Raw genomic sequence first — 14,521 nt, 5'->3', positions numbered from 1 at the left:
CATGACACTTGAGACACCACCAGATCAGGTAGAGCCTACCGTAGAGGATATCACATGAGTAGCACTACCTATGAGTGGCCTAGGACATGTCAGGCCTATAGCTCTTCCCAGAGAGCTTATCTCAGGGCCACTAGACATGTTTATGTACCATGTATGATGACACAGACTAGACCATTAGCTATTGATGATACGCTAGTTTGGATTGAGAGCCAAAGTACACATGATGGTTTATCCCATGGTTGGCTCACATCTTGACAATCATTACAGGCATATGGATTCTATAGTGGACATAGGCAGATTTCGGTCCTTAGACCACAAACCCTTGCATATCCTCACATATCTCCTATAGTTTCTTTGGCCTACCCCATGACAAGTGCCAAATTGAGCTAGACTATCTATTAATTTACTCTATGTGCCTTGGGCAGCCGGCCATTTCTTTTTAAAACCCTAGGCATACAAGTAAATTATAGGTCATGTGAAAAGGGAGAGATCATTTTGTGAGAAAACCTAGAGTAGAGAAGGAGAAGAAGGAGGCTATGGAGGTTGAGGGTTGGAGCCACATGTAATCTCTCCACGAATCGGTTAATGCATGCAGTGAAGTTGAATCTTATTGCTTCTCTCTTGCTTTTCATTAAAGTTGTGCATCGATGCCTTGACGTGTGTTAATTAAGAACTAATTTCTTTCTTATCGCTTTGCTGCTTATTGTATGTTCAACTATGGTATTGTGTGCATGATTAGATTAGTGTGTAGAGTAGGATTCATGCATATAGTGCTCTAATCATAATCCCATGAGCTTGGGTGAGCTCGTGTTTACAATGTGCTTACAAGGGTTAGTAGAAAATGCAACAAAGGGTGAGTAGAGAATGCAACAAAGTGAGCTCGTGTTTACGATGTGCTTACAAGGGTCATTAGAGAATGCAACGAAGAGCATTGCGTGATTAGCATAAGGGTTAGCGTATGTGTGACCACTAATCCCTTTCTCTCTTCTTCCTATTCTAGATGGCCTCTCATGATTTTCTTACTCTTTCTCAACTCATTACTCTCACACACTCACCCATGTGTAATGTGGTGAATTACCCATACTTTCAAGTGTTTAGAGCTATAGAGAGGCTATTCACACGCTACTAAGGAAGGGAATGAGCATTTTATTTGCAACCTTTATCAACATGAGGTTACTTATGGGCAAAGGGAACCTCAAATGTGTTTATGTGTTTGAGGGATTATAAATGTGGTGAATTAGCCATACTTTCAAGTGTTTAGAGCTATAGAGAGGCTACTCAGAGGCTATTAAGGAAGGGAGTGAGCATTTTATTTGCAAGCTTCATTAAAATGAGGTCCTTATGGCCAAAAGGAAAGTAGCTCTATAAATTCTATATGAGAGTAGTCTCTTTGATTGCGATCATAAGGTTTTCCATTGATAAGATTATTCTATGAGCAGATCAACCGCCTTCAATCAAGTGAAAGGACTATCTAGAGGAAGGTTCGAAAAAAAAAAAACATTCTCGCTCTTCGAAAAAGACTTCCCACTTTTGTTTTTTAGAATGAAAACTCTTCTTCAAGAGGAGATAGACATATGTCCTATGACTATTATCACTAAGAGCTCAGGGGATTATAAGACCATGGGAATGGGGCCTTCTGGGACCAAATAATCTCACATGATTTTTTTTTTTTGCTCCGAGTTTCTTAATTCAGGTACGACCTATACGTGGGGTCATAGCCAAGGCTTACGAGCTATTCAACCTGCTCAAGCTCAACAATCTCTTTATCCTCTATCTTAGTCTTACAATTTCTTATGTCTTAGATACTTAAGATTCAATTTTCTCTCTTTTACCCAATTTCTAATTAGTAATCGTGAGAAAAAATCAAGCTCAATAAGATCCATTTTGTTCAAATTTCAAAAGTATGATGTCCAATTTTTATGCAGTAATCAATGGTATCTCGCGGTGTTTTCTACAACTAGAGACTGCAAACAAAGGAGGGGAATAAGCATGCTGTGAGTGTGCGAATGCGGTGTGTGTGCGGAGAGGGAGAAGGAAAGATAGAGAGAACACAGGACCTAAGTGGTGCAGCGGAAGCATGGTGAGTGGCTCCACCCACATCTTGAATACACATGCCTAAGCTTAGATCTGCAATATAGGCTTCTCTTGCATTGGAATGTGCGTGCACACAATGCTGACATAGAAGCTTCCGTGTACATGAGCAAAACCGCTCGCAAAACTGTAATGCGCACACAAGCTTAGCCTCAACTTTGATACCAGATGTGATTGCGCGAATGCGATGGAGCAGCTCACCACAATGTGTGTGAGAGAGCCCCTTATTCTTCTATCAAGTAAAGAATAAGGTGTGTACAAGTGATGGGCGATCGGACACCTCTTGCGTATTTGACCGGTGTAAGAGGCACACCACCTTTATCCCAACACATGCTAATAGGGTGTGAATTTTTTCAGAAGGATGCTTAATGCATCTTGTTAACAAGAATGTCTGCCACCAAAAATGCATGCTATCTAAGGAGAGAAACCTCCCCAACCCCAAACCCCCCCCCCCCCCCCCCCCCCCCCCCCTCGCGCCCCGCTTCTTTGTAGACCCAGAAATTTGTTGTTTATCAGTGACATAGTAGATAGGATGATGAACTACCTCCGAGCTTTGAAGTTGGACTGATTATTGACACTTAACTTGCACCCAACCAACTCCTTATATATGCTAGCCCTCCTCCCCCTATATATAGGATCCTTTATGTATCTGAATCTATAGGAATATGGATTCTCTCTTGGGATGTCTTCTGTAGAAGCAACAATAACGTTACTCCAACTAAGTTACATTTCCTCCGACACATCGACATTGTTGCCATATGACTCAAATAAGGATTTACTCTGCAAACATAGATGTACTCTCAGGGAGTTCATTGTATCTTTGGGCAACTTGAAATAGAAATTGCCTAACGTTTCATTTTTAAGTTCCATTGGGATCTACACTAGGAATAAAGAGCCAAAAAGCATTAAGTTGGATTTTGAAAAACAAATGTCCCCTTTTTGGAAGCAAGTCTCGAATTGTAAAATGGGCGTCCTTGTTCTCTATTTGACACGCCACGATATTGAAGGGATCAAGGGTGGGGGCCCTTCCTCTCTATATGACACACAACGATGTTGAAAGGATCAAGAGTGGGGGTGCATTTGATGGGGCACATGCAAAATTGGGACGGTGGATTTGGAGATTCAAATTTACAAATGCCACCTAAGCACCCAGATTTACCAAATTTCTCACATCTATGTTTTGCCTACATTTACAAAACCATGAGGATTTCCATTATTCTCAAGAAGCATGCATGGATGAGTGGTTAGGGCATCGGGTTGTGGAGTGAGGTGTTGCAGATTCAAGTCTCGAGGTGGGGGAGGGGGGCTCAAAACCAAATTTACATTTTGCCTGCCCCGAATTTATAAATAAATGTTCCGAATTTGCAATAGGCACATTCGACGGCTTGATTTTGCCCGCCAGATGCAATAGGCACATTCGAATTTATAAAATGTTCCGAATTTGCAATAGGCACATTCGACGGCCTGATTTTACCCTTGATCCCCTCAATAGCCATATGGAAAGGAGGGAGCTATACATTATGCTCTGAAGCTTGAGTCTGCAGTAGGCTAGAACTTCAAATGTTTAAACTTGCTCGCGATGCTATACCTGGAATGGAGCAACTCCTGCCGAGCTTCCGGAGAGATCATCTTCTCGAGCTCCAAATGGAAAATTAAGAACCGTCCATAATGTCTCAAGGCTCAGGCAATGATGATGCTCGTACAGATCAGAGTCTTTTGCAAAATGATGCTCCTGCAGAATCAGGTTCTTTGCCATACAGAAACTCTAACATCTCGAGGCCTGTTTCTGTCTCTGGAGAAGCTACTGAAGCGACAGAGCAGAGTAGTCCCATGCTTACCGTTGTAGGAACCCTCTGGGTGGCAAACGCACAGATTACTTTGGAGGAACATGAGCAGCGTGCTTTAGAGCCAGGCAACGTTACTGACACACTACCAATAACAAACCCTCACATCGTTGGTCCGAATGAGGAGAGGGACTCTCCCCAAGAGGCGGATATGATGTTGAACATGCCAATACACACACCCTCCAGAGCACCTGTGCCATCTGCATCACACGATCATGATGAGGATGCTACTGTTGGAGAAGTAGGCATAGATGTACTCCCACAAAGGGACTTCAGCACTGGTGCAGAGGAACAACAAGGAGAAGCTCCTACAGAGCCAGTTTCCATTGAAGAAGTTCCCATCGAAACTTCACATTCTCCCTATGAGGGCACCACCCTAGGCATTGCTGAGGGGGCTGGTCCCTGCACAGATGACAAAACTGTAACGAACAACATAAATTCTCCAAAGGCTCCATCCAGGGCCGAGGAAGAGGCTCATGGAGAAACAGCTGATGGCATGAATTGCCCTATTTGTATGGAGCCGTGGACAGGAGAGGGCATTCATAGAATATGGTAAGCAAATATCTATCTTTTATCCTTCCTTCAGAGTTGTCATACTTCAACACATCACGGAAGAATGAAGCTATGAATCATAAACGAACCAACCCGCCCCCCCACCCCCCCCTCAAATGTCTGTGTGTGTTGCTTGCTTGCGTGCGCAGGTTCCTGTGAAATATCTTTTTGAGGTTGCCAAAATATTCTAGAGCACCCATTGTGCTTAAGCAATTCACATTTATACATGGAACTACAACTTCACCTGTCAGAATATTCCTTGTGAACTAAAGAGTACCATTTGTACTCAGGAGATTGTGGTCACAAGTAGGCCGAACCAATGCTTGAGATGCAATATGATGGGCACCTTCTTGAGTCTTTTGAGGCTCTAAAGATGCAACAACCAATGCTGTAGCCTGCATGCTTCTTACCATTCTGAGGGTCATTCTATTCCTTCATAGGTGCCACTTACGACAATGTGGACAAGAGGAGGAGAGGGAGTCTCATCGTTTTTTGAATGTTCCCTCATTTATGCCGGCTCAACTGGCAAGTGACTGACAAGGCAATGAAACAGCACACAATGTATTGAACTGAAACACCTCCTGGGAGAACCTTCTACCTGCTTTGCAGGAAATCTCTCAGCATCGTCAGGATAGAGATTCCCTTGACGCTGTTGCCAGTAATATCGCTTTAGCAGTTGCTCGTGGCTCCTTAGAAAGGACAACCTGACACTGCTACTGAACAAAATCGACTTGATGTTACTTGTACCTACTGTGAAAGACATGGACATACATCAACTAGATGTCAGTGAGATGGCATGAGCTTTGCAGAGTTGCAGATGGTGATGTTCGCATGTGACTGAGACAGCTTCTACTCTGCTGCTCCCAATACCCTGGGTGAGCGATCGATTGCAAGGATTTCCCTTTAGCCTCTTCATTTACTACCTTACCATCCTCACATGTCAGTTTCTTTGGACTTGTAGTGTTGCCGGTTTCTTCTCCATCTTGATAGCCTCTCTCTTTTAGTTTGAGTGTTTTGCTTCAAGAGGTACCACTTTCTCGTCCATTGCTTCACCTAGCCGATGGCCATGATACGCTCCTCTTTGGCACTTCCATTTTCTCTTCTTCCACGACTTGTCCGTTTTTACAACTTTTTTTGCCATTATTTTCGACTTCCATGTTCGACTTGATTAGTGCATCCTCCACTTTAGCCATCATCACTTTTTTGGCAATTACTTTCGACTTCCATGTACGACTTGATTAGTGCATCCTCTACTTCGGCTGTGCATCCTATACTTCGGCTCTGGATGGTTCGTCGTTTCAACGGCTTCATCTATTTTGTAACGATTCTAGTTGCTGATTTTTCATTAATTACTTAAACTCATGATAAAGACTTAAGAAACTTGAATTGAACTTAGAAACAAGACTCAGAAGACTCTGTGTTGATTGATTGAATGTGTGATACAAGGGCTCCTTATATAGGGGACGAAGAGACACAAATGAAAAGACACGTCTCCTGGTGAAGAGACATGACTTTAGACGTAAAGACACATCCTTTCGGCGAAAAATTGCAACCATTGGGCGAAGAGTCGCACCCGTAAAGCGAAGGGGTGTGACCAATTGTCGAAGGAGTGTGGCTTTTGGCGAAGAGACGTCTTTTGGGCGAAGGGATGTGACCATCCAAGCGTAGGTCCTCCTTGGCATGGCACTTCGCGTATCTGCAACTAGGAGTAGATGTAATACTGTTAACATAGTGACAATCGTGACATTTCCTCCCATTTAAAATGAGAGCCCGTGTCAAAGAAATGACTTCTGATGTTGATAGAACTCTGGAAAAGCATTGAATCTTCGAAAATCTTCAATCTTTGAGTTATCGGAAACCTTTGTCTTGAACCTTTGCTTCTTGCGAAGCTTTTTTACTTTGACTGCTAAATCCCATGTCATTGTATTATTCAAACTTTTTAGAAGAATCTGGCTTAATCAGGTTGATTGCAATAAGAGATTGATCTTCAAAATTCTTCATGCGATGTAAGACTTCTGGTTCAAAATCTTCCAGTAACTGCAAAATATTTGGGGAAGAGGATATCTTCTCAAGGTACTCTTCAGATGGGGTAACTTCAACTTTAGTAATCACTGGAGAGGATTTTGGCTTGAGACTGTAATCATCTTCCAATAATGAATCCCAAAATTTTTCAGAGTGATCTTCAGAAACTGTCGCTTCATGGCTTGCAATTGGCATATCATCATCCAACAAAGAATCAAAGAATGTCACAATTGTGACTATGTTGCAGTATTACATACACTCCTAGTTGCAGATACGCAAAGTGCCATGCCAAGGGGAACCCCTACGCTTCGATGGTCACGACCCTTCGCTCAAGAGACGCGCCTCTTCGCCAAAAGCCACACTCCTTCGACCACTGGTCACACCCCTTCGCTCTATGGTTGTGACTCTTCGTCCAATGGTTTCAACTCTTCGCCGAAAGGACGTGTCTTTACGTCTAAAGTCATGTCTCTTTACCAAGAGATCTGTCTTTTCATTTGTGTCTCTTCGTCTCCTATATCTGCCTGAATACTTGGAGGATTCACAATGTTTTTCATGTGAGTCTCTTAAAGCCTTTTGAAGGCGATGTACTCGATGATGGGAAGCTAGAGGTGCAACCCGAATTGGATGAAAACGAGCAGATACTCGTTCCAGAACAGAAATTGGCACAGAAAGAAAGAAAGAAGGTAAAGCGAATTGACGGTTCTTGGTTAAACTCAAGACCTGCTTCGCAATGGATGCGAAGCGAATGGAGGAGGAAGACCTAGCAGATATTCCTCGAAATGTGAATCTTTACCTTGAAGCTTTTGGTTTAGCATATTCTACTCCAAATGGAACCCAGAATTCAGCTTGGCCGTAGATCTAGTGCAGTGGGTTTGCACAAGAGGGGAGTTACTTTGCTCCTTTGTCAACAAATGCCTCGATTTTTGAATACTAAAGTCATTGATGTCTCTTTGAGCTTCAGGGATACTAAGAGCTGACAGTATTCTGCTGGATGACTTTATGAAATGGAATTCCGGAAAAATATGAAACTGACTTGTTCTTGACTTGTTTAAGTGCAGAAATTGATAGACGAAATGATTGCAGCATTTCGGTCTGAATGATCTCGAATAGACATGGTTGGAATAGGGGTTAGTCAATCGGGCATCTATGAGATCTTGAGTGGATCTAGATGCGATTGCTAACTGCATCGCTGATAAATCATGGTATAAGATTCGAATGAATGTTGAATGTGATTTGTCCTGTGATGTCAAGTGATGTCTTGTGATGTGACTGTCGATTGGTATATGTGCTAGATGTGTGTTTCTAGTGCGTAGGTACTAACAGTTAGTGTCTGCTAAGACAGTTTATGGCTTCTGTCTGTTTTGCAGGCGTAATCGAGGGCGATTACAATGCTTTCAAGAGGGGGGTATTTCACAATCTGGACACGTGGCTGTCCCCTGGTACATACACATTTGGCTTGCTGCTGCGGACTGCCAGGAATGCTGATGTGGCTGGCTGTACGGCAGCGCGGGAATTGCGGCGCCAGTTGCGGGAAAAAGCTGACACGTGGCCTATTGTATGGATTTCCGCGTTTTGCGGTAGCAGCGGGAAAATGCAGCGCTGATTTTGGTTTTGTTTACGCAATTAGAGAGAGAGAAAGCTACGTAAATTTTTAAGCCTTGCTTTAAATACCATAAGAGTGCTTGTGGTAGGTAAAAATTGAAAGTTGCTTTAAGGGCAGTTTTTTATGGATAGCTTTTTATGAGAAGCTTTTGGGGCTCTGCTTTTGGTATCCCATGTACTCTTTAAATATGCAGGCAAGGCCTCACAACTTAGAGCATCTAGACGCAGAGTCTGAGTGTGAGCGCCTGTCCGCACTCTTGTACGTTGAACTCAAATCAATACAAAAGGAAATACCGAAAGGGGCGCCAATCTTTGGGGCCAATATCTCTAGGCACGGAACTCCGCCGGGACAGTGTCGAATCAATTGTTAACTGTGAACTGTTTTGAAGTATTTATTTGTGTTGTCGCGGTAGGTTCTTGACTTGGAGCGTCCAAGTTTGTTACACCTCAACCTCTTCAAGATCCATTACCAGCACAGATGCAGACCCCATCTAGCAGGAGTATTGTGGGTATGTGACATATTGTCACGCCACACAATTTCAGTTACTCCCGCTGTCACAAACGGGATCGCATAACAATATAAAATATACTCGGATAAATAGAATTTATCACTTAATACTGAAGCCAAAGGATATAGAGAGAAATAAATAGAGAGAGAGAGAGAGAGAGATTGAGAAGATCGACACAGTACTGGAGACCAGAAGATGGGCTGGTCCCCCCCTTGAAGAGAATCCTTTATTAGGGAGAATCTTTTTACAAGCACAAGAACCGGAGAAAACCCCTCCGTTCTAAATCTCTGACTTGATGGTCGTTCCTTCCCGTAAGGGAAATCGGAGAGACGAGCTCTCAATCCTTTTTCCGTCTGTACTCAGAGTTGAGACTCCGCAGACAATTTCCGAATTCCGTTTCCGGAATTCCCAAGCGTAGGCCGAAGCCTTCTCGCTTCTCTTTCACGATGAAGTACCTGCAAACACACACGCTGACACGCGACAACAATTCGTATGGCGAATCCACAATAAATACCTGTCGCTCTTTCGCGGAAAAGCAACTTTCGTGCTTCGTAGTCTCGCGATCTCTTGGGTTATTTGGCGGCAGAGTCTTCTCTTGCTGACGTTGGTAACTCCCTTTGAGTGAGGGCATGTGGTGCTTTTATAGCTCCTTCGCCACGACACAAATAGCTGCTCGCGTAGAGATCGCGGCCATTTTTTTTTTTGTTGCTCTACCCGAAATAGGAGAGAGAATTCGTTGGCTGGTTTTGTTGCTTTATTTTCTAAGTGGCTGTCCACTTATTAAGTGGGCGGCCGGCATATTTTAAAATTGATCTGAACCTGCCCAAAAACTCAATAAAACCTTATAAGTTTAAAACAATAATTTTCACAACACTTCCCAGGCGTGTCCTTGGATGCAACCACATGCACGAATGCAATGCAAACATAGATTCCTCGGCGGGAAAGCGTCTGCTCTTCCCGGAAAACTCGTTAAAATATTCCGCTTTTTAAGAAAAGCTTCTCAGAACCCATCTTTATTCTTGTGCTTGCGTCTTTACCCGTATTCCTCTTTTCCAGTTCGGATTTCCTCTCGACTATGGATATCCCCTTTCCAATGCACCCGTCACCCACCTTGTGACGCATCAGGAATGACACAATAATCCCTCTGCCCACAATGGCCTGCTGCAAAGAGTCCGCAATAGTCATACATACCTCACCTTGGATGCCTCCAGGTCCAAAAGCAGCTGACCAAAAAGTGTCATATTGTCCATGCAAGAGCTGACCACAACGTCTAATGCGGCTCTCACACAGATGGTGCTCCTGAAGCATAAGGATATCAATCTCTCCTCCCACAAGGCAGCGCTGAAGCTCCTGACAGAGTTGGCTCCGCTGACGTTGAAACTTGGGCCCACCTAGTCCCTGCACGTTCCATGAGACGATCCTCATGGGGAGCGAGAGAGAATAGATGTTGCTGCAGCAGCTAAACGGGTTATCTTGGAGGCTGACTTGGAAGGGGACTAATCCGCATCCGAACGTCTCTAGACAGGCGTGACTGCAACAAGTGCCTGGCCCAAGCCCAAGCAGGAGCCGTACGTAATGCAACCTCCTCTATCCAGGAGTCCTCATGAATGTATACATAGCATGGCAAGCACTGTGTATCGGCAGAGAAGTAAACCACAATGTGCTACATCCTGCTGAATCTGGAGGTGTCACCGCAAACTATGGCCACAGAGTCTGAAGCATGTCTGTAACTCCTAGTTCTCCCATGTGGTGAGAGAACTGTAGGACCTGTGTGTGCAACCATCCCAACTTTGAGTCGAGAGTCCACTCTGTCTAGTCCTTGCCGCAAAGGGGAAAGGAGAAGCCAACTGCTGAGTCCAAGGCCTCTGTCTCCCTAGCTGCAAGGAACAGAACATGGACCCTGAAGCAGGCTGCCTCATGGTCTGCTGAGGGGTCGCCGAGAAAACGAGTGAAGTCGTAGTCGAAGAAATCCCATCGGCGTCGGATGTCAATGTTCATCAGACCTTGAGGGATATCTGCAAGGGGGGACGTCTGTACCTGTAGAGGGGGCCGCAAGAAAGGCTGTCCCTCTCTCGCCAAGCGACTCGTGGCAAAGGTGTTGCCAAGAGACCTCCTAGCAGCCGGAGAAGGCCCTGCCCCTTGGGATGACTGTGGAACTGAAGCGGGAGGGAGGGGGAGATGGAGCAGGGGGGAGTGGTGGAGAAGAGGGGCGGGGGGGAGGTTGAGGAAGAGGGGGGGGGGGGGGACTCTAGAGGGGGAGGGGCTGTTGGGGGTGAAGCTGGGGTGGGGGCTGGAGCAGGGACCTCATCCTGCTCAAGAGGACCAAACTGGTCTCCCGTGGGAAGCCACTGTTGCTGAGTAGGCGCCTGAGGACCACTTTGAGTGCCAGGCTGTCGCTGTGGCCCCTGTCGTCGTCAACCACGGACCTGCTGCCATCTCTCCTCCGCTTGAACCCCAGGCTCAGAGGGTGGCTTTGCACGTGTGCGCTGTGTCTGTTTGTGTGTGCTGGCCAGCCCTTGTAGGCTAGGGCTGAGGCTATGGTGTAGGTCGAGGCCTCCTCCGTGGACAGGCCTTCGCTAGATGGCCCATCTGTCGACAAGTGAAGCACTGGTTCAGGAGGCCTGAATACTCCACACTCTGTCTAAACCAACCCCCACTCACCCGAGGCAGAAGAATAACCTTCGGGAGCGTGTGAGTGTCTTTGACCAAAACGCGAACTGAGGGAATGCCAGCCGCCTTGGCAGCTACTGAGGCTGCCGTGCGAGGTGTCTCCAGGACAGTCCCAATGGCTGAGCCGATCTTGGACAAAAGTGGTAAGTACTCCCTCCGCAAACCCGGAAAGCAGACGGAGATGGGGATGTCTGCCTCCTCTACTAGAACATCCGAAGCAGGGTGGAAACCATGTCTCCACTATCGAAAGTGGGTTCGTGCTACTCGGATGGTCAATGGACTCATGGCGATGACCTTGGACGCCATCTCGGAGGTCTCAAACTCGATCTGATAGTAACCTCGTCCGAGTATCTGTACGTCCAAGATCTTGCCCACCTCTGCGAGAAGGCGGGCCTAGAGAAAGTCACGCAGCTCTCCTCTGCTAGGTCAGGTGCCGAGAATCTTGCAGATGACCGAAGTCACCTGCAAGCGCTCTACCTCTGCGGCCACGCTTGCTTGCTCTGTCGGCGAAAGAGCAAGTCGAATGGTGGGCTCAGCGGGGTCGGGCGAGGGGGGCTTCGGACGAGTCCCTCTGTGGCGGAGCTGGAGCCTCCATCTGTGTCTACTGCTGTGTCGAAGAAGCGGGCGGTGAAGTGACTCTGTAGCCGAGCATGCCGAGCATTGTCCAAAAAAAAACAGTGCTACCAGAGCCAAGTGCAGAAGGCTTCGGAGAGAAGGAGGCGAGGGGGAAAATTGGATAAGGCGGGCCGAGGGCGGGACCCTAAGAGGCAGCTAGTGAGCGGGTTGGCGGGGTTGGGGGGCAGGGGGGGTTTGAAGGCGGCGCGAGGGGGGCAGTTGGTGGGCTGGGAGGCAGCGCGAGCTGGGGGCAGTGGCGGGTACGCGGAGCAGGGGTGGGCGGGCTGGGCTGCCGCGCGCAAGGGAAGGCGGGGGCGGGGGGCAGCGAGGAGGGGGGGGGGGGGGGGGGGGGGGGGTGTGTGCAGCAGTAGCGAGCGCGTGAGAGGAGTCAGACAGATGCAAGATATCACAATGATGTTCTCTATGTTCTGCCCCATCCTTAGAGAAAACAATGATGTCGTCAAAGAAAGTGCCAACAAATAGTCTGTACCATCAAAAAATCCTGTCCATCATCCGGTTAAATGTTGCAGGAGCATTGGTTAGGCCAAAAGGCATCACCAAAAACTCAAATAACCCAAAAGTCGTCCGAAAGGTTGTCTTGTAGACATCTCCTAGCTCGATTCGGATTTGATGATATCCGCTCTTCAAATCGATCTTGTTAAAACACGAGGATCCCTCTAGTCGGTCAAGGATATTATCAATCCTAGGAATCGGAAATATGTTCTTGATGGTGATTTTGTTGAGAGCTCTATAATCGATGCACATTCTCCAAGATCCGTCGTTCTTCAAAACCAACAACATTGGAGAGCAGTACGGTGAAGTACTAGGCTAGACAAGACCCTTTTCCAAAAGGTCTTTCACTTGGTTCATAATTTCTTCGTTTTGGGCTCGGCTCACACGGTAAGGTGGCCAGTTCGGTGGTGTGCTTCCAGGTATCAGATCAATGGTATGATCCTCAGGACGAACTGGTGGTAACTTGCCTGGCAGACCCTCTGAAAAGCAATCGGCATGAGTGTGGAGAAAATCTTGGCGTTCTCTATCAAGTTCAGACATATTTGTCCTATTCTCATCATTCAACTCTTTCAAAAAGATCGAGTAAACAAATAGACTGGATTTCATTAATTTGGAAACGGCCGAAGCCGATACAATAGGGACATACTCGCCCTTAAGTTTCACATCAAGTACAATAGTTCGCCCTTCTCTGTAGTCAAAGTCTCTTTTCTCGCCCGAAAGTCGACCACGGCGTTGTTCTTATGGTACCAGGGAATTCCCAAGAGGACATCACAACCTTCCAAGGGCATTATGTAGAAGTCCTCGTGCCCCAAATACCCCTGACAATGCAATTGAAGTTTGCCAATGACAGGTGTAATGGCTACGTCCCTGTCGGGTGCCGCTAGAACTGCCTCTGCTAGCAGTCCCATCCGATCGGGTGTGATCTCGAGCCGCGCCGCCAATTCAGGTGAAATGAAGTTGGCCTTGGCTCCTCCATCAAAGAAAATCAGGGCTTCTTGGTCTCACACTTTGCCCCATGCTCGACAAAGTTTTGTACTCTTGTCAATCGTGCTTGGGTCAGTACCCATGCAATCTGGAACCGGTGCTACTTTCATCTTGCCTTTTCATCCACGTTCCTTAGCTGCTTTTGAACCCTCAAGCTTGTCTTCATCTTTGTCGTTGTGTTCTTTCGGTGCCGTTTTAGGGCACTTCACGGAGATATGCCCAGTTTTCCCGCATCCAAAGCACTTTCCCTCTTTGATGTAGAGACCACTCTCTCGAAGAGTGAGCTTGGGTCGTGCATCCTTTTCTTTTTTTTCTGGGTTGCTCTTCTTCTTTCTACTTTCATTGTTCGAAGTCTGTTTGGTCCTTGCGTCATGATTTCAAACTGCCTGAATGAGTGGCAAATCCCCGTTTCGCATGACTTATCAATTCTTGAATGGAATCTGACTTTGCTCTAAGCAGTGACCTCGGATATCTGTAGGAAGTTCCAAGGTAAACCCTTCAATCTGTTCTTTAAACTAGATCTTCTTAAATGAAGAGGTTGGTAGAAAAGAGCTCCAGAATCTCTCGCAATATGCGTCCAATGAATCTTTTTTGGTCATCCGAAGATGGTTCCAAGCAATTCGTATGTTGCGTTCGTACTCTCGAGTCAACCAAGAAGAAATAAAAAGCCTTTTAAATTTCAGCCATTTAACTGGTGCTTTCTTGTTCAACAGAAGAGTGGACCACCAAGTTCGAGCATTTCCCTTGAAGTAAGAGGTAGCCCTCCGAATCTGTCACGTGACACATCCAACCCTATGTGTCCGTGGACAAGCTACAACATGATCAGGGTTTAGTCAATCCAGTCAAGTCTAGATTAGAAGTGATCTGGCACTTTTGTGAGTCTATTCGTAGACCGTGCATGCCCAGTCACTTAGTATAGATGTATATCCTCTGGTTGCACACAGCATGATCATCAGAATTCCCATCAAAATCCATTAGAATGAGTTAGGGGAATTTTCCAGTGCATTTAGCCTATTTTCCCTATTTTTGACATTTTTCACTTATTATTTTTAAGTGACTTTCCAACAAAAGTAGGTAGGGCAATTTTGCTAAGTTAATATATAAGCAAACCCAAGTTGG

At 46.0% G+C, this 14,521-nt stretch overlaps 1 protein-coding gene across 5 annotated transcripts in view; it reads left to right on the top strand.

Annotated features, from left to right (window-relative positions):
• Positions 1 to 3,561: 3,561 nt before the first annotated feature.
• Positions 3,562 to 14,521, top strand: part of LOC147430573 (uncharacterized) — an 88,961-nt gene continuing 78,001 nt past the window's right edge. For 2 of the 5 annotated variants that reach the window (XR_015185632.1, XM_086493170.1), the window contains exon 1: positions 3,562 to 4,487. Coding sequence is in view for 4 of the 5 variants with exons in the window: in XM_086493170.1 (XP_086349296.1) it covers positions 3,760 to 4,487 (728 nt within the window). In the remaining variant the exon portion in view is untranslated. The remainder of the gene's footprint in view (positions 4,488 to 14,521) is intronic. The other 3 variants (XM_086493169.1, XM_086493168.1, XM_086493167.1) reach the window with 2 other exon arrangements.

This window comes from Adiantum capillus-veneris, chromosome 21 (assembly GCF_014529385.1).
Source record: "Adiantum capillus-veneris isolate H3 chromosome 21, ASM1452938v2, whole genome shotgun sequence".
NCBI classification, from domain to species: Eukaryota; Viridiplantae; Streptophyta; class Polypodiopsida; order Polypodiales; family Pteridaceae; genus Adiantum; species Adiantum capillus-veneris.
Note: the sequence above shows the minus strand (reverse complement) of the source record. Positions and strands in the feature narration are given on the sequence as shown.